Source organism: Mycetomoellerius zeteki, unplaced genomic scaffold (assembly GCF_001594055.1).
Source record: "Mycetomoellerius zeteki isolate Tzet28-1 unplaced genomic scaffold, Tzet1.0 scaffold298, whole genome shotgun sequence".
Classification (NCBI taxonomy): Eukaryota; Metazoa; Arthropoda; class Insecta; order Hymenoptera; family Formicidae; genus Mycetomoellerius; species Mycetomoellerius zeteki.
Window position 1 is genome coordinate 17765 of NW_017257280.1, and position 18852 is coordinate 36616.

General features: G+C 32.0%; 4 protein-coding genes across 7 annotated transcripts; 3 read left to right on the forward strand and 1 right to left on the reverse strand.

The window, feature by feature from the left end:
• Positions 1-22: 22 nt before the first annotated feature.
• On the forward strand, positions 23-1751 carry Cox11 (Cytochrome c oxidase copper chaperone COX11). Its single transcript, XM_018450795.1, has 4 exons — positions 23-157; positions 244-480; positions 1035-1358; positions 1548-1751. The coding sequence occupies exons 2-4, from the start codon at positions 280-282 to the stop codon at positions 1704-1706; spliced, it is 684 nt and encodes a 227-aa protein (XP_018306297.1). The 5' UTR covers positions 23-157; positions 244-279; the 3' UTR covers positions 1707-1751.
• Positions 1752-1797: 46 nt separating this feature from the next.
• LOC108724422 (tektin-3) lies at positions 1798-4176 on the reverse strand. Its single transcript, XM_018450792.1, has 8 exons — positions 4034-4176; positions 3502-3744; positions 3194-3426; positions 2988-3097; positions 2757-2905; positions 2471-2693; positions 2255-2409; positions 1798-2132 (listed from the first exon to the last, which is right to left on the reverse strand). The coding sequence occupies exons 1-8, from the start codon at positions 4144-4146 to the stop codon at positions 1922-1924; spliced, it is 1437 nt and encodes a 478-aa protein (XP_018306294.1). The 5' UTR covers positions 4147-4176; the 3' UTR covers positions 1798-1921.
• A 559-nt stretch (positions 4177-4735) lies between these two features.
• Positions 4736-7860, forward strand: Nubp1 (NUBP iron-sulfur cluster assembly factor 1). The gene is made up of 7 exons (XM_018450793.1): positions 4736-4947; positions 5363-5604; positions 6208-6309; positions 6385-6475; positions 6571-6836; positions 7377-7563; positions 7642-7860. The coding sequence occupies exons 1-7, from the start codon at positions 4917-4919 to the stop codon at positions 7695-7697; spliced, it is 975 nt and encodes a 324-aa protein (XP_018306295.1). The 5' UTR covers positions 4736-4916; the 3' UTR covers positions 7698-7860.
• A 1835-nt stretch (positions 7861-9695) lies between these two features.
• Positions 9696-18538, forward strand: LOC108724434 (lysosomal alpha-glucosidase). 4 transcript variants are annotated; one of them, XM_018450804.1, is made up of 19 exons: positions 9696-9935; positions 10041-10279; positions 10847-11394; positions 11494-11808; positions 11881-12038; positions 12342-12516; positions 12602-12692; positions 12767-12935; positions 13005-13074; positions 13152-13256; positions 13337-13594; positions 13676-13878; positions 15214-15321; positions 15396-15573; positions 15672-15820; positions 15904-15988; positions 16072-16342; positions 16415-16611; positions 16692-18538. In XM_018450804.1, the coding sequence occupies exons 3-19, from the start codon at positions 10903-10905 to the stop codon at positions 16767-16769; spliced, it is 3102 nt and encodes a 1033-aa protein (XP_018306306.1). In that variant the 5' UTR covers positions 9696-9935; positions 10041-10279; positions 10847-10902; the 3' UTR covers positions 16770-18538. The 4 variants fall into 4 exon arrangements, with proteins under 4 accessions (XP_018306306.1, XP_018306305.1, XP_018306308.1 ...); XM_018450803.1 differs by lacking the exon at positions 10041-10279; XM_018450806.1 differs by lacking the exon at positions 10041-10279 and having other exon boundaries at positions 11497-11808.
• Positions 18539-18852: the final 314 nt, after the last annotated feature.

The following is an 18852-nucleotide window of genomic DNA, read 5'->3' on the forward strand; positions in this document are numbered from 1 at the left end:
CGAAAATCGGATGCAGTGTGAATCCAGCATATCGCACCGAGCAGTAAGCCACTCGACGACCCGAATATATAAAGTTGTTGCGTTTAGGTTAACTTCTTTGGATTGACAGGACCAGAGGGTCGATTCTGTATCTTCAAACAAAGTGAGAATGACAAAAGTGAGCAAATTTACTAAGTGTTGATCAATGAAATTATTAGTATTCTAGTAAATTCGCTCACTTTTGTAATTTTCACCTCGTTACAGAATCGATTTTAAGTAATAGAGAAATTCTAAAAAGAGATGTACCGGAACATCTGTCGACTGTTGACACGAACATGCGTGAGGCAAATATACACCAGCGTGTCGCGAAATTTAATGAAAGACCATTCTAACACGTTCCGAAAGAAATTACATTCTACTGCCTTTTATTGGTCTGGAATCGGAGTTCTGGTAGTTGGTTTGAGTTACTCTGCAGTGCCTTTGTACAGAATGTTTTGCCAGGTGCAGTTGTGATTCTCTAAGGATTATTTTACATCTTAATTTAAGCTTGATCTCATATTTAATAAATTGAATATCATTTGTATAATTATTATTAAATTCTATCATTTGCATTACACTAGATTAGTAATATAAAAAAGCTGTTTATAATTAATGATATAATAAAGCTGTATATGAAAGCTGCACATGAAATTAACAAAGTTAAATATAAAAGCATAATAAATATTTAAACTTTATTTTTGGCCTAAAAGCCAAGGGACTTGGTTTATATTAAATATTTTAATTTTTTATATTCTTATTCATACGTTTCATCTCCTTTAAAAGGCATATAAATATTTTAAATGATTGAATATTCAATAATAATGCTGCCACGTTATTTAATAGAATATACATATATTATTTTATTGTCAAAGTTGATTATATTATGCCATTGCATATAAATACTTTATATAAAACAGCTTTTAGTATACATTAATCCAGTGTAATGCGAATTTATCATGTAGCAGCATCAGTACAAATATTTCTTTTCTTTATTGAATTTTCTTTTTGTTCTGTAGTCATACAGTTATGGTGGAACGGTATCAGCTGGTCATGATGCTAGTAAAGTATCCACAATGACACCTATTAAGAACAAAAAGATCAAAATTATGTTCAATGCCGATGTGGCATCGTCGATGCAATGGAACTTCAAACCACAGCAAAAAGAGATTACAGTTGTTCCTGGAGAGACGGCTTTAGCATTTTATACAGCCACAAATCCAACCGATAACCAAATTGTAGGAATATCCACGTATAATGTTTTACCATTCGACGTAGGACAATACTTTAATAAGATACAATGCTTCTGTTTTGAGGAACAGATGCTTAACCCACATGAACAAGTAAGTTCCTTAGCATCAAATAAAATAATCTACAGTCCAGTTTTTTCTGTTTTTAACAACGGCTATATTTTCTATTTTCTTAATATCAGTTGTTATTCTTTAACAGAAATTATGAACATTTATATAATATATATGATTAAATTAGGCAGTGAGTAGCATAAATTATTATATATATTCTTGTGTATTAAGGTTGACATGCCAGTGTTCTTCTTCATTGATCCAGAATTCATAGAGGATCCAAAAATGGAGTTTGTTGACGAAATAGTTCTCTCCTATACGTTTTTTGAGTCCAAACCAGGATTTAATTTGCCTGTACCGAGCTATGCCAAAAGTCATTCAACAAAGTAAAGCTTAATTATGTTTAATAGTTCTAGCATAATTATGATAATTGTACAAACAAATAAATATTTAATATGTAATATATTTTTTCAAACCTCCTTTTTATGGAAATATCACGTAGCCTAAATTCCTTTAGGAGTGTATTTCAAGTGATGACACGACTAAACATTCTCATAAATGGCAGTAGTCATATGTAGAGCACGGCATTAACAGAGAATATACTTTTAAAATCTAAATAATGCGTTAACAGGATACGCACGTCTAAGACCACAAACTTTTTCCTTATCGATATATATTGCGTCTATTTTCAAGGCAAGATCATGTTCGAGCATAGTTCGAGTTCGCAGCAGTTTCTGATGTTGATTCTCAAGTTCTTTTAACGTCTTGTGCATTCGCTCAAGTTGATGATTTATTTCGTCAATCTCTTTCTGAAGGCTGCAGAATAAGAATAGTATTTTCAAATAATGTCCATATATATATATATATATATATACATAGACATTTTATATATATATATAGACATATATATATTGCTGGTACATTATAAAGTTATATACCTTGTGTAGGCATAATCACGACATAATTCCATATCAGGACGATGCATCCTCGCTTCCATCCTCGTATGTGCAACTTTGGTCGCATAACTTTTGTCCGCGATAGCCTTACGCATTAATTCCAAATTTTTTTCAACATCGAATATTTCTTGTTGCACCTGTAATATTTCACGAATCGCGTTTAATTTTCGAAAAGGTTACGCGCGTAACACCTTGTACCTTTTGCAAATGCTGTTGCAGCTTGTTCTTAGCCTCAAGTAATTCGGACGATCTATGTGTTAAAGCATTGTTGGTATTACTCCAAGTATTCCACATTTCCTGAGCGACTTTATTTACTAGACTTTCGGCAGTGGTGCGTAATTGACAGGATTTGTTCCGTTCCGTTTGGGATCTTTGCACTATTCTATTCACTGCATCTGCCCAGGTTTCTTGCTCTGAAACACTAACAAACTAAAAATTAATTATAAGTTATTAAAAATTATACAAATACTATACAATTAAATACCATGGATCATATTTCTCAATTCCAGAATAATATTGTAATCCATGAGTGTGATTGCTCAATTGGTGACAAATAGTATCTATGCCCAAGGCACTCTCCTTATTCTTTAAATCCAATTCTAGTTGATTCTGCGAAGCCCTGCAATTTCGTAACTACAAGCAGATAATATTAATTATTTTAATCGTGTCAGTTAACTAGGAATTCTACTATCATATAAGTTAAGGTATAATTTACCTGATCTTTGCATTTATCCAAACAGATTTCCAGTTTCTTTTGGTTTGTCCGCAAGTTTTCTACTTCTCGCAGTAAACATTTTTCTGACTCGTCATGTACCAATTCTGTACCTAAAATATAAAATTATTTATTGTAATTTTTTACATGCACAATATCTAAAACATGAAATATATAAGTTAAAAATAGTTTTACAATATTTTGCATACCTTTTCTAGCTTCCCTGTGATACAGACACTCTTCTGCGATGTGTAAAGGTCCTTCAATATCTCGTGATGCCTTTTCTAAAATATTTCGGCAATCGTGGAGTCGCTCAATTTCATGAAGCATTCTCTCTAGTTCCGCTGCTACTTCGTTGCGCCAAAAAGTAATGTCGTTTATTCTTTCACCAAGTCTTCGGCTGGTATCATATTGACCATGCTGTATCTTCTCCTCGGCATTTCTGAAAAATATTTGAAATTCAGATTTAATATCGGTTTTATACATAATATATTTAAAAATTAATCTGAAGAAATACCTGATAATTCTCAGAGCATCATTTCGCGTCCTCTCAGAATAATGCCTCTGCGAATCTGCCTCGTTGTAATATTTCACTTGTTTCTGAAACCATTCGTGCGGTGTGTATCTCGTATAAAGGGCGGCTTGTGATGCATGAACAGGGTTGCGTTGATAACCCGTGATTAGATTTGGAAATTTCAACGGCCTTGTACTCATTTTATTATTTGCGTCCAGTGCATAACTTGATATCGACTTTGTGACTCTGCAAGAAAATAATATAATAATTATATACTTCATATCCATGTCTAGATCTGTGTGCTAGATATTTATTCAAGACGAGGATAAGGGTAAGGTGAGGATTTACCAAGAATCGGCAGAGATATAGTAAAGCAAAGTTGTTAAATCATATACAAAAGTACAGTATCTGTTTGTTAAATCAATATTCTATAAAGGGTTCAAAGCATGATGTCTCATAGTTGTTATCATAGGAGTGATGCTAAAGCAAATGAATCGTAACTAATTCTAAGAGAAAAAATGTTGAATCTACTTACAAGGGAATAACTTCTGTATTCTCGAATCCAACATTCGGTCTCCATGGTAATAAATGGTGTGTACGAGTATAGTCACCTATACGGATCGGAACTACTGGTTCCATATAAGACATTGAACCTGCGACTGTACTCCATGGTTGCAATTGCTACAAATTAATATATTAAAATGTATAGTTAAAAAGTAATTGTTTTTTGTTTCATCTTTGTGTGTGTTTGAAGAGTTTAAATTACATATATCTTATATCCTAAACTTATAGGTATTTAATATCAGCATGTTCCTATTTAGAATTATTTTTCTGACAGGAAAGTAATAGTTTCATTAAATCTTGAGAAATAAATAATAATCAATTATGTGTTCTGCTAAATAAATCTATAGATTATAATAGAAATATAATAATTATTCTAATATAATGAAACACACATATCTATTATACATCAGACATTAATTGTGAGATGAAAAAAATTAAAATAAAAGAGCCACGTTTTTTAATAGAAAAAGTTTATTAAAAAAATTAAACTATCCTGAATCATTATGATAAAATAATGTTCTATTGATTGTTATATCAGCTGTTATTTTTTCTTCTTGAAAAAAGAAAAAATAACAAAATATAACAATAGAAATATAGTAGTACATTTTGAAAAAGTTTTTTGTTCCCTTATACAATTAGGGCTATGGCACACAAAAAAACTTAAGCAGTAAAACATAAGCAGTAAGTGAATTGACCCATCACGGTAGAGTCGGTAAGGCCGTAACATAAGCAATAGCGAATCCAAATGTTGATTTCCTTACTGCTTAAGTTTTACTGTTTAAGTTTTTTTGTGTGCCATGGCATAACAACACTTATCAATGTGTACTTATATCAGAAAAAATTAATGATCCAACATGGCAGATGTACCTAGCGAAGCTCCCGAACGTGAGTTGTATATGCAATCCGATTTTAATCGGTATTATAAATAAATCGAATTAATTAAAGACATATAAACTTGATATTTATTAAAATTACACAATTATTGATATGTATCATTTATATATATTATATTATGCTAATGTGAGTCAGAATTAAAGGTTATGTTAGAACCACTATATATTTTAATTTTGATTTTTAATTTTTCATTCATTGTTTATGAAGCGTATATTTTTTAATGTTACATTTTAAAAATACTAAAAATACTAACTAGTTTTCACTTGAAGTGATGAAATAAGCTATCTTTTGTCATATTGATATTATGTATGAATCATCATTTTTCTTTTTCTGCGCCAAATCATTTCTATTATATATATATATTTAGAAAGTGCTCCAAATGTTAAGAAACTCATGAAATTTTTAGATTGTCCTGGAACCCAGAGTGAAAGTGCTGGCAAAGCATCAGCTTGTGCAGGATGCCCGAATCAGTCGCTGTGTTCGTCCGGAGCTGCCAAGCAACCAGATCCTGGTATTGCGCTTGTGAAAGAAAGACTTTCTTCAGTGCGGAATAAGCTGCTAGTGCTTTCAGGCAAAGGAGGAGTAGGCAAGAGTACTGTGACATCATTGCTATCCAGGTGTCTTGCAGCAAATAATCCTGACAGAAATGTAAGCATGTAACTAATCATAACTGAAAAGAAAAATATTGTGTGATACAAACGTTGTTTGGAACAAATATTTGATTTCTTTATCTTTTGTATCTAATTTGTCTTATATGTTCTGTGTTATGCCATGCTAACATAAATACCATATATTTTACTGTCACATAAATAACCTCACATTTATATAAAGTTAAAAAACAAGTTAATATAATAACTCACTCTTTTGCCCATTCCAAGTACATCCATATGATTTTCAATGTACATGTTGACATAGTGAACGCCTAGCAGCTAGTTTGTAGGAAATAACCTCAGACAGAGAATATCTATAGTCTACTAATGGCTATATATGTCGTATCAACCAGTGCCAGTTCCTTATTGATTATCAAACTTTTAGTATTCTCATTCTTATTATTAGTATTTCCAGTCAGTATTTTAGTATTTCAGAGATATAAATACAGATACAATATAATTAAATTGTATCTGTATTTATATTTTTTATATAAATACCAACACCAAATATAATTTAATTAATCTTTGTGATATATATTGAAAAATTTGATAATATAAATTTTATTAAAGAGATATTTCAAATCTTGTCTGTCTTATTTAGGTGGGAGTACTGGATATTGACATTTGTGGACCATCACAGCCAAGGGTACTGGGAGCACTTGGTGAACAAGTTCATCAAAGTGGATCAGGATGGTCGCCTGTAGTAAGTAAACTCCTTAAAGCAGAATTATTATACCAATAAAAAACCTATTATATAACACTGCAGATTTTGTTTTAGTATATCGAGGATAACTTATCACTAATGTCGATTGGTTTTTTGCTCAGCAGTCCAGATGCTGCAGTTATTTGGAGAGGACCAAAGAAGAATGGTATCGGCGTACTTTTAAGATTTCATTTTTTATAATTCTTATTATATTAATCTGTATGATTTTCATTGTAAATAAATGTATCTGTATATATTCAGGTATGATCAAGCAGTTTCTATCAGAAGTTGACTGGGGTAGCTTAGATTATCTCATTTTGGATACACCGCCTGGTACATCAGACGAACATTTGTCAGCTACGTCATATCTAAAAGGTGCCGGCATAACGGGTGCCATAATTGTCACGACACCGCCACAAGTTGCTCTCTTAGACGTCAGGAAAGAAATAGACTTTTGCAGAAAAGTGAATATTCCAATCTTGGGTGTGGTTGAGAACATGAGTATCTTCATATGTCCTAAATGCAAAGTAAGGACCATTTGAATAGAACAGGGCTTGGCAAAATTTGCACTTCTCGGCCGATTTTCGAGAGGCTCTGCCTCTCGCTACTCCTCTCACCGCTCGCCCCGCGCGCAGTCCAAATGCCGCTCGACGTTTAGGAGCTCATATGACGCTCGTAGACATGAGATCCACGCTTTGGGCGCTCATGCTGTAAACTTCATTCTACTTTTTTTTGTTCATTACATAACTAAGATAAGAATGAAGCAACGCGTAAGCACTCGATTTTACGCGTTGCTTCATTCTATCTTAGTTATGTAATGAACAAAAAAAAGTAGAATGAAGTTTACAGCATGAGCGCCCAAAGCGTGGATCTCATGTCTACGAGCGTCATATGAGCTCCTAAACGTCGAGCGGCATTTGGACTGCGCGCGGGGTGAACGGTGAGAGGAGTAATAGGAGGCGGAGTCTCTCGAAAATCGGCCGAGAAGTGCAAATTTTGCCGAGCCCTGGAATAGAACAAAAGAAAAAAATGGAAGGATCTGATTAACGAAACATCTTTGTACACAGAATGCCGCAGAAATATTCCCAGCTTCGTCAGGTGGAGCACGAACGATGTCGAACGAATTAAATGTAGAATTCTTAGGCTCCATACCTTTAGATCCATTGCTAGCTAGATGTTGCGACGAGGGTAAAAATTTTCTGACGGAGATGCCAGATTCGCCAATCGTTAGTGTTTTAAACGAAATTTGCAAGAGTAAGATTTTAATATATTTTGGAAGAAAATATATTTGACTTTTCATGAGAATTACAAAAAAAATATTTTTGCTTTCAGATATTGTTCGAAAGTGTAAAGAAGAAAAAGAGAATTGTCCCAATAATTCCCAGTAACAACGCAAAATCTTGTATAAAAATTTATTTGTAAACTCGCTTGTTTTGCTGATTAAATCTGTAATAAACAATAATATCATTTTTAGACCGCGTATGTGAGAGACACAACCGATAAATAAGAGCCCTATATGGTCGAAGCTAAATTTTAAAATGCTTTAAATGAATCAATCTTGAATCACTAAATATGCTATATATGTACTTGACATATATATCACAATTGTAGTCTAATGAACTGTGCACCGAAATATTTCCGGACTAAACACAATTAAACCACTGTAATAATTTCGCGAATTAAATTAAAATTCTAATAATTTCGATGCTCAATCAGGCATCATATTTCAAAGATATTAATATGCTAAAAAACTAAATTAAACTTATTGCGAAAAATATTACCTCGGCCGGGAGTCGAACCCGGATCTCTTGTATTCCGTACGAGCGTCCTGAGCTATTAGACCACCGAGGCCTTAGTAATATTCTTCGCAATAATCGGTATATATAGAGGAAATTACTACAGTGATTTAATTGTGTTTAGTCCGGAAATATTTCGGTGCACAGTTCATTAGACTACAATTATGGTATATATATCAAGTACATATATATCATATTTAGTGATTCAAGATTGATTTATTTAAATCTGTAATAAAGTTGCATTTTGTGTTAATCCAACTTTTCATTTTAAAACTTCGTGCTTTGCTACTTTAACTTTTTGAAGCATACATTTTTCTTTACATAGAATTTAGTTGAAATTTGTTACTCGAGGGTTTTCGGGGTCGCTGATTACGAATCTCCCCAGATTTTCGACCTTAGAAATTCAAAATGGCGAATCCAAGATGACAGGCATAAATGAGAAAAAATTTGTTCAAGAATGCAATTGCTTAGCTGGATATAACGCTTTTCTTAGTGTTTCTGAGGTTATAAAAAATTCCTGACGTGATGGAGCAAAACTATAACCATATTCGTGTTCAGCGGCTAAAATACGTCGGAATACCATACTCGCATCTCCCGCACATGAACTTTATTTTTTTTACCCTCTAATCTATTTACACATATATTGGATCTGCCATTTTGAATTATGAAATGTTTAGTTCACATTCGTGATCAGCGACCTCGAAAACCCTCGAGTACCCAATTTCGTCCTAATCAAGTAACTTTTTGTTTTCGACATGAATTTTTTCTGAAAAATACACTATTTTTTACACTTTGTTAATATAAACAATGAAACAAAAAATTAACGGAAAACATACATTTCTCTGCACTTACGAACATCTTATTGAAGTAAAACCGCAAAAATTTGTAACAAAATTAAATTTTAATTGAGAAATATAAAAAAATGAATTACAAAGAGGTGGGAATCTGAATTCCCACCGTGCTTCGGGTTAATCAATGTGATTTACAGGTTCAAAGATGCAGTAATATAAAACCATCTGTTTGCTTTATTACATTACTTTAAAAAGATATGAACAACGTATAATGATACATATTATTATAATACGTATTTTTGATAAACGTATAACGAGAAATTTTGAAAAAACTGATAAGTAGATATCGAACAAATTCTGACTCATTGTCAGCTTAATGATAACTTTGCTTAACGACTGTTTTCTTAAATGTTTGATAAGCCGGTAACAATAGAAGGATGGTAAATTTGCTTGTAATTTTTACAACAGTGTTTTCTATTTTGTTTTCTTTCATATATCTTCATATATCTTCGAGTATATTGGAATATTGTAATATAATGTAAACACAATATAAAAGTATAATATAATGTAAATATATTATAAAAATAATATAATGTAAATAGAATATAAAGGTAATATATAAAATGTAAAGGTTTGTTGTATTATATTAAAGATATAAAAAGATATATCATATATATCACATCATTGGTACATCTGTGGTTCTTCCACCATGGATACATAATCAATAAGAATTTTTATTTAATTTCTATTTTTATTTTCATCTCTCTCCAATATCAAACGAAGATAGAACGGTTTCTCTCTACGTCGATATGTATCTTTTACTGGAAAATTCCCATATCTTACATCATGAGTTCAACAGTCTAAACAGAGATGATATATGTATGACGCACACGGTGCGTGAAAATACATACAAAGATCCAATACACACGAGGCAAGATCAGATGTTCATTATGCATTACGGCCGGCCATAGTGATAGCGACAAAGTGCAGCGAGCGGTTGAGAACCGGAATGCGAGATTCTGTGTTCGAAAATAATACGGTGAGTTCTTTGTACATAATGATATATCCTAAAGTGCAGAATATTATTTTTAGAAGTCTAGTGCGTATTTGTGCAACGAATACATATAATTTCGATAATTTTCAGGTTATATCAATCTGAATATATCTCTAAGGAATATATTAAAATGCGTAGTATAAAACGCAATATATTTTTCGTGTAAAAATACGTGCATTAGGACGATAATGGTGCGGTCCCATGACGCGGAATTGGCGCAATTAGGAATTGGCGGAACGCTTGTGATTGGTTTAAAAAAGACATCGGTGGAGCGCAATTGACGGAATACTTGCGATTGAACGGACATCGTTCCGCCAATTCCGCATTGCGTAAGTATACGTTCCGCACCATAGGATCGCCCCATAACATTATCAGTAAGGGGCTCCGCACAATAAAAGGAACAGAGAACAGAGAATAAAGTCTTAAACACAATAGACACAGGCAATAGGCACAGGCAACAGGGAATAACGAGCAGTCCAATCACAGCTCTGGGATATAATATCGAACTTATACTCCAGAGCTCTGATTGAACAGCTCGTTATTCCCTGTTGCCTGTGCCTATTGCCTGTGTCTATTGTGTTTCCAGCTTAAGAATTTCAACCTATCGGAACCTGTATTCCACAATACATAATTTCTGATAGGTTGAAATTCTTATTCTCTGTTCTCTGTTCCCTGTTCCTTTTATTGTGCGGAGCCCCTAAGCGAACAAAATTATAGTTTGCTCAAAAGCAGTCCACATTTAAAAGTACTCATTTAAATATATATATTTATATGCATTTAATTTTAGATTTGATTAAAAAAACATTATTTTGTTCTACTGATAGTAATGATTGTGTAATCTTTGTATGTACAAGTATATTTACGTGTAAATTGTTCATAATAATTATCGCTTTCAGACACAACTTGGTAAGAATTATTTGTGGCAGCAGGGTTTTGATCAAAGACTTGAAGAATGGCTGATGTAGAGGCAAGTGGACAGGATATTTCTGAAAAATCAGGATGTTACAGTACGACCAAAGATCATTCAAACAAAATTATGGAGAAATTTAATTCCATTGTGGTTAAAACATTAAACAATAAATTCTATGAGCCATCAATGAAAAAACATGAAAAAGAAGAGTTGAATATTGATAAACGTCATAATATAAAACGTATGATAATGACGTTATTCTTCTGTCTCATCACGGCTTTATTGTTGTTTCATCTTGGTCTTCCATTATTATACGCGATTATAAATCCATTATGTACTATGAATAGTTACAATGCAGAAGTGGAATTTACGATTGATATAAATAACAATAGCATTGAGGAGACAAGATATCAGCATATATTAGTGGATACTCCTGATATATACATTGAAGAAGAAACGTATGATCGTAAAATAGTGCCTTTAAAGGAAGAAAGTAACTTATCTGAAGAAAACACAGCTTTTAACAATGCTCAAGTAAGCAAAATCTAAATCTCTTTATTATAAGAAAAACAGATAACATGTCATTTATATTTGTGTTTACTGCATTATTATATTATATGCATATATTTAAAGCAATGCAGCAATGTTCCTGAAATATTACGCTTTGATTGTCATCCAGAGGACGGAGCATCGCAACTTTCTTGCATAAACAGAGGATGTTGTTGGAATCCTCGGGAAAGTAACAAAAATAAGAAGGATTTACTGCTGTATATTCCTTACTGTTACTATCCCGATGGATGGAATCTGTATAAATACATTAACCACAGTCAGGATGGAAGTAATTTCTTGGGCTTTCTCAGTCAAGAAAAAGAATCTGTGTACAAGAACAATGTGCCCCTTGTCAAGGTAGAAGCCACAAGCATAGACAGCTCAATTCTGCGTGTGAAGGTATAATAAATATTTATAGAATATTTAAGTTTTGTATCGCACTATAATAAAAGAATAACGTACAATTTTTAGATATATGATCCCTTTAAAACGCGATATGAACCACCTTGGCCAATTAGATCAGATCCGAAACCATTTTTATATCGAGTTGCTGACATGAAATATCAATTTAATAGCGATGATGTAAAACCTGGCTTTAAAGTCAATAGAATCAGTGATGGCACAACATTGTAAGTATAAATTACTTTGTATATTGTATTCAGAATATTATCTATACTCAGTAAAAGCATCAATTAACAGTCGTATGACATCAATTTATAATTTTACACTCAACAATATAAATATAATATGACATATTGTACATAACAGTTACGTTGAAGGTGAAATTATAACGTTGATGTCATACTACTGTTAATTGATGTTTAATGGGTAAGGTTTTAATGGAATTGTAAAAATTAAGTTTTATAATTTTGATTGTTAAACAAAATTATGAAAATTATTTAAATTATTTTTCTAATATACTCTGTATGCAGATTTAATTCCATTGGGATTGGAGGTTTCATATTTGCTGACCAGTTTCTACAAATGAGCTCATTGTTACCAACAAGTAACATTTATGGTATTGGCGAGCATAGATCGAGCTTAAAATTAAATACTAATTGGCAAATATTCACTCTATTTAATAAAGATCAACCGCCAATGGAAAACGTATGTTGCTCAATTTTATCATATATATGACAAATGGATTATTACTGTCTATTGCGAATAATATCTTTTCTATTTATCTAATTAGGCAAATCTGTATGGAGCTCATCCATTTTATATTATTATGGAGGAATCTGGAATGGCTCATGGAGTTTTATTTCTAAATAGTAATGCTATGGGTACGCTTTTTGCTTTTTCTAAAACAGATATATGATATACAATTTTATTTTCCAAATAATTTCATATATTTTAGATGTGATATTGCAGCCTACACCGGCTATAACGTTTAGAACAATCGGTGGTATTTTTGATATTTACTTTTTCCTGGGACCGACTCCAGCCGATGTAGTGAAACAATATTCTGAAATTGTAGGCAAACCATTTATGCCACCCTATTGGTCGCTTGGTTTCCATTTATGCAGGTATTATATCAGTATAAAATAATATTCTCAACATGCGATTATTACATTAATATTTTGTACATCGATTAGATATGGATATGAATCGCTGGAAAATACTAAAGCAGTATGGAACAGAACGAGAGCAGCTGGAATCCCATTTGTAATCTACTTTTATAACTTTTTTAAAATGTTCAGAATATAAGCTATACATTATGATGAATCATATTGTGTTTATAGGATACTCAATGGAATGATCTGGATTATATGGACAAAAATAATGATTTTACATATAATAAAGAGAAATTCAAAGATTTACCTAAGTTTGTAGAAGAAATTCACTCGGTATAGTATACTTGTATGAAAGATTCGATAAGATCAATCGATAAGTCAGCATTTGTCACAGCAATTGTTTTCTATTTTAGGCAGGAATACATTATATACCCTTAATTGATGCCGGCATATCTGCTTCCGAAGATAATGGTTCTTATCTGCCTTACGATGAAGGAATAAAACAAGATATATTCGTAAAAGACGGTGAATCCGATAAACCTTTCATCGGTAAAGTTTGGAATCTTCATTCTACAGTATGGCCCGATTTCACAAATCCTAAAACTATGATCTACTACGCAAATATGATGGGCGATATGCATAACAATTTCGCGTACGATGGTGCATGGATTGTAAGTATTGATGTTAAAAATTACTTTGATATTATTGAGTTATTCTTAAAATTTAAAACTTTAAATTTTTCAATCATCAAGGATATGAATGAACCATCCAATTTCTACAATGGTAATAAGAATGGTTGTACACATAATAATTTAGATTATCCCGAATATATTCCCAATGTTGTTGGCGGTTTCCTCGCTACGAAAACTCTTTGCATGAATGCGAAACATTATTTGGGCATTCATTATGATCTTCACAATACTTATGGAATGAGCCAAGCGATTACTACAAATTAGTAAGTAAAAAAATCAATCTGTAATCTTTCAATTTTTATAGAGAATTGAAGATTTATAATATAAAAATATAAAGCAAAACCGACTAAAGATGTGCTAATATAGGTATAATAATAGAATAAATTAGGATGTTTATACTAATTATTAATATAGAGTATTTCAGAAATAGGTGGCCAAACTTTAATATCATGTTCTATTGTTCCTAAGGACGAAAAAAGTCATCTAATCATAGGTCCGGAAATTCTTCCTTTTTGAAATATAAACACTTTTTGTTTATCTCGAAAGTTTATATGGACAGATATAATATCACATGAAGTAAATATTGCGGTAGAGCAAATGATAGGCAGCTTATCGTAGTCAATTAGTTTCTAAACGTTGCATGGTTAAGATAATGTTATCAAGATGATTTCCAATATCGAGTGGACATTTCATGTGTATTGACGAACGGAATTCCGACTTCCTATATTTATATGATCTTTTTTCATTCTTAGGGATGGTAGAATATGATACTAAAGTTTTGCTATATATTTTTGAGACACCTTGTATAATATCAATTAAATTTAATATTTAATATACATTTTAAAATAAGCGAAACTAGTTTCAACTTCAAGTTTCTTTATCAGTCGCATAAAGTTTACATTACAAATTAATTAAAACAAATAAAAAATCAGAAAGAGTAAAAAAAGTCACGGAAAATTATATTAATTACATCTAGTATATATGTGCAGTCAATCCATAATGTCTCGCAGTTATGACCAAAACTTGATTGCTCTTTTGATATCTCCTGATCAGTTAAAATACCAATCTTTAATCAATCTTGACAAATGAGATAAGCTATGGTACAACTTCCATATCAGATTGTCAACAGTTAGAAAACGAAATGACGAACAACCATATATAAATTGCGACCAATCAATTATGGAATAAGATTGGTAAAAATTTTTCACTTCTAATATTAGCAACGGTTGAGAACGCAATGATCCGTCGATTGTGGCTGCGAGATTATGGACTGCATCTATACTGGACATAATTGTTATAATTTTCCGTGACTTTTTACTTTTTTCGATTTTTGATTATTTATATTTTAATCAATTTGTAATGTAAACTTTATGCGACTGATGAAGACTTTGCAAAGTTAAAACTAGTTTTGCTTATATATATTTTAATGTATATTAAACATTAAATTTAATTAATATTATAAGATCCTAATTTTTATTAGCTCGTCTTTGCGCTTTGATCGGTTTTTCTTTATATATTTTTATGTTGTAATTTCAATAACGAGCAGATTATTATTGTTCCATCTTTTAAAAATTTATCCTATTTGAAACTATGTGCAGTGCTCTTAGGAAGATTAGATTAAAGAGACCATTTATAATATCGCGTTCGACATGGGTAGGACATGGTCATTATGCGGGTCATTGGACAGGTGACGTTTATTCATCATGGTAATTAGAATCCATCTTAATGTACATCTCATCATACTTCCATTATGTAACTAATTAAAAAATCATTTTATCAGGCATGATTTAAAGATGAGTATTCCAGCTATTTTGTCATTCAATTTCTATCAAATTCCAATGGTGGGTGCAGATATTTGCGGTTTTAATGGAAACACAACTACTACATTGTGCAATCGTTGGATGCAACTTGGTGCTTTTTATCCATTTTCTCGAAATCATAATTCCGATGATACAATTGTGAGTGCCGATGCATCGATATATAATTTCAATAATAATTATTGAATTTGAAGTATTCTCAATATAATATATAAATGTATAAATATACATATACACAGGAACAAGATCCAGTTGCTATGGGTGATTTGGTTGTACAATCGTCAAAAAATTCTCTCAGAATACGTTATCGATTTTTACCATATTTGTACACCTTATTTTTCAAAGCACATAAATTTGGGGAAACCGTGGCACGGCCACTTTTCTTTGAGTACGTATTGATGCTTTGTATCGTACCTATATTATGAATAATATATATAATATACATATATATAATATAATGAATGTTAATAGATTTACCGAAGATCGGCGAACTTACGACATTGATACACAATTTCTTTGGGGAAATTCGCTTATGATCAATCCAGTTCTCGAAGAGGTATGTCATCAATTTATTTTATATTATTTACATAATGTGAGACACTATGATATTTAGTTAATCGCTTTGATTATATTTTGCAGAACAAAACTGTGGTAACTGTTTATGTACCACGTGGTTTGTGGTATGATTATTATACCTTCAATTCCTATTTTTCCATCGGGAAATACTATACCTTCTCTGCACCGATTGACGAAATACCATTATTGATTCGTGCAGGTTCGATTCTTCCAGCACAGGAACCGGGTGTAACAACGACAGAGAGCAGAAAAAACAATTTTGAATTAATAGTAACATTGAATGAAACTAAAAATGCCATAGGAGAACTGTATTGGGATGATGGTGATAGCTTAGGTAAAATATATCTTGTATTAAATGATTGTATATTGAATTGTATCTTGACTGCTAATTATTTTTAATGTATAGATTCCATAAAAAAGAAAGAATATTTGTGGCTGTCTTTCATTGCAAATCAATCAAGTTTATTGAATGTGGAAATGGATAAAGGCTCTTTTAATGAAGAGGTAATTCTGGGAACAGTACAGATCTTTGGATTACGACCAGTCGCCAGAGTGTTCCTAAATAACAATGAGATAGGATTTTCATTTGATCTTTCCACATTGGTAAGTGTTTTATTAAATAATGATGAAAACACAAAACGGCATAATAAAAGGTGAATTTTAAAACATAAAAATTATTTCAGAGCCTACATATCACTGGTTTGCAAGTGGACATGAGACAACCATTCATATTTAACTGGATATTTGAAAAATCTTATTAATTATACGTAAATTTTCTATCGCGGTATGTGAAGCTCATGACTTGATATATGTGATAAATACTAGAGTCACTTTAGAGTCACTTAAGAGTCGAGTCCGATAAGACTGAAACATGACGTCTTTCTGGTTTTGTGTCTCGACTCTCACTAGAGTAACTCTAATAAATACTATACATGTTTTTTTTTATAGATATCTTACTTTAAGTTCATATATTTTTCTTATGCAATTATACAAATAGCGTGTGAACAAATAAAGCAATTTTAATCATTATTTATATAAATTTACATATATATAATGATGCATATTGGAACGCATTATTAATTTCTTTTCATGAGAATGAAAAGGAGAGTGATATTAATGAAGAAAGAAAACCAGCAAATAAAGAAACGTGTTTATTCAAATTGTCTTCTCCCACACATCGCACATTATGTTAATGTACAAATATGACTATATTTAGTTTATGGCACTAAAGAAAAACAATAAGTAGCATCCCGATTTCATCGATGTCAAAAAGAAAATGAGATTCGAATATTAAATTCGTGATCTCGCGCGAAAAAAAGAATAAAATTCGCAAAAGACACAGGACAATCATTCTCTAGAGCGCTATTTACTTGATTTGGCACCGTAACTCAAAATCATCGAGTTAGTGGATTTCGTTGAGGAAATGTGGGAAGCTACGCTTCCTGTCGACTATTCGAAATGGCTCTCCTCCGACCTCGATCTATATTCAAAGTGCACTCCGACCCGCATTTGCATCCACAACCAAAGTATAGATTTCGATCTTTCGAATAAATTTGAAAATGCTAAGTCACCGCGTACGCCAATACATTCGAGCTCATGTTAATACATTAAGGTGCGTCACACGCATGAATACAAGTTACTCATATTGCTTCCTTACTTTTCTCTCGCTTTACAAACGCAAAATATACCTCGGTGCCTACAATAAAATTGAAATCATATAAAACGTAACGATACATACAGTACGATATATTTGGCAATGAAAGGAACAAAGTCTTTGGATTATTCTTGCGCGCCGAAAAGAAAGTTTAGAAAACAAATTTCTTTTCAAGCAATAACTTCAAGTATTGCAAACGATTATATCGCACAAAATAGCACCTCCGATTGCAATATTTTTTACTATTTTTATCCAAACGCACAATTGAGAAATATCCTCATGGTACGTCGAGGAAAGGAACTTTGCGTGTAGGAATACCAAGTCAATTTTGATTTTATGCGCTAGCAAAAACGTCTTCGTCTATAAAAAGAATTATTTGCATCAATCTTACATTACAGTATTTTATATTACTGTAAAATTTGACTTTCATTTATCGAGATAAAATAAATTGCTATTACTTTTCTGGAATTTAGCATCTTTAGAATCAATTTAAGAAAAAGATAATGTGTTCCTCTCCCCTCGCGTCCATCAGCATATATTCACCTAATATCAATATATATGTATATAAGTATATATAATGTGTGTATATGGATATAATATATATATCTCTCTTTCTTCTCTTCAATGACTAATATAATACTAAACTTGTAACCTTCGTTCTTTATTGTCTGCTCACATTTACTATGACTATCTAAAATGATGGCACGCCAACATGTTTACTCATCCGCGGCCAATCAAGCCCTCAGTTGCGCGCGAGTGCATGTATAAGTGAGTAATAACGAATAATAGTATCAACTACAACGGGAACGTCGCGCAGGACTGTCGAATATCAATTTTCCGCGGACGCGTCCGTGAACACATTTATATATAACAAAATCTCATAATATTAAATTTATAAATGTGTATGTGTATATATATATAGATATGTATATAGATGTCTTTATAAATATATAGGATAATATAACGATTACGCATGAAAAAACATAATTGCAAATGACTCGTGCTAGCCTCATATCTGGTTTTCTTTTGGTATCTATACGATTGACGAACAGTCGTGCTTATGATTAAAATGTATGTGCTAAAATGATTTTCCGTCGTTCGTCAGCGTGTGTATGCGTGTTTTTAACAAATATGGCAAGAAAACGTCTAATTCTACCTCAGTCGCCGAAGAAGCGCGGCAGTTGTTTCCG

Excerpts from the sequence above, each read along its gene's own strand:
- LOC108724422 (XM_018450792.1), bottom strand. The coding sequence starts at position 4,146 with ATGTCTTATATGGAACCAGTAGTTCCGATCCGTATAGGTGACTATACT. Across the intron at positions 3,098-3,193 it reads TCACAGGGAAGCTAGAAAAG|GTACAGAATTGGTACATGAC; the intron begins GTATGCAAAATA and ends TTTATATTTTAG. Across the intron at positions 2,694-2,756 it reads ATTGAGAAATATGATCCATG|TGTTTCAGAGCAAGAAACCT; the intron begins GTATTTAATTGT and ends TTAGTTTGTTAG.
- Nubp1 (XM_018450793.1), top strand. The coding sequence starts at position 4,917 with ATGGCAGATGTACCTAGCGAAGCTCCCGAAC. Across the intron at positions 4,948-5,362 it reads ACCTAGCGAAGCTCCCGAAC|ATTGTCCTGGAACCCAGAGT; the intron begins GTGAGTTGTATA and ends TGAAATTTTTAG. Across the intron at positions 6,476-6,570 it reads GAGAGGACCAAAGAAGAATG|GTATGATCAAGCAGTTTCTA; the intron begins GTATCGGCGTAC and ends GTATATATTCAG.
- Cox11 (XM_018450795.1), top strand. The coding sequence starts at position 280 with ATGTACCGGAACATCTGTCGACTGTTGACACGAACATGCGTGAGGCAA. Across the intron at positions 481-1,034 it reads TGTACAGAATGTTTTGCCAG|TCATACAGTTATGGTGGAAC; the intron begins GTGCAGTTGTGA and ends TTTGTTCTGTAG. Across the intron at positions 1,359-1,547 it reads TGCTTAACCCACATGAACAA|GTTGACATGCCAGTGTTCTT; the intron begins GTAAGTTCCTTA and ends TTGTGTATTAAG.
- LOC108724434 (XM_018450804.1), top strand. The coding sequence starts at position 10,903 with ATGGCTGATGTAGAGGCAAGTGGACAGGATATTTCTGAAAAATCAGGA. Across the intron at positions 11,395-11,493 it reads CAGCTTTTAACAATGCTCAA|CAATGCAGCAATGTTCCTGA; the intron begins GTAAGCAAAATC and ends ATATATTTAAAG. Across the intron at positions 15,821-15,903 it reads GCACGGCCACTTTTCTTTGA|ATTTACCGAAGATCGGCGAA; the intron begins GTACGTATTGAT and ends GAATGTTAATAG.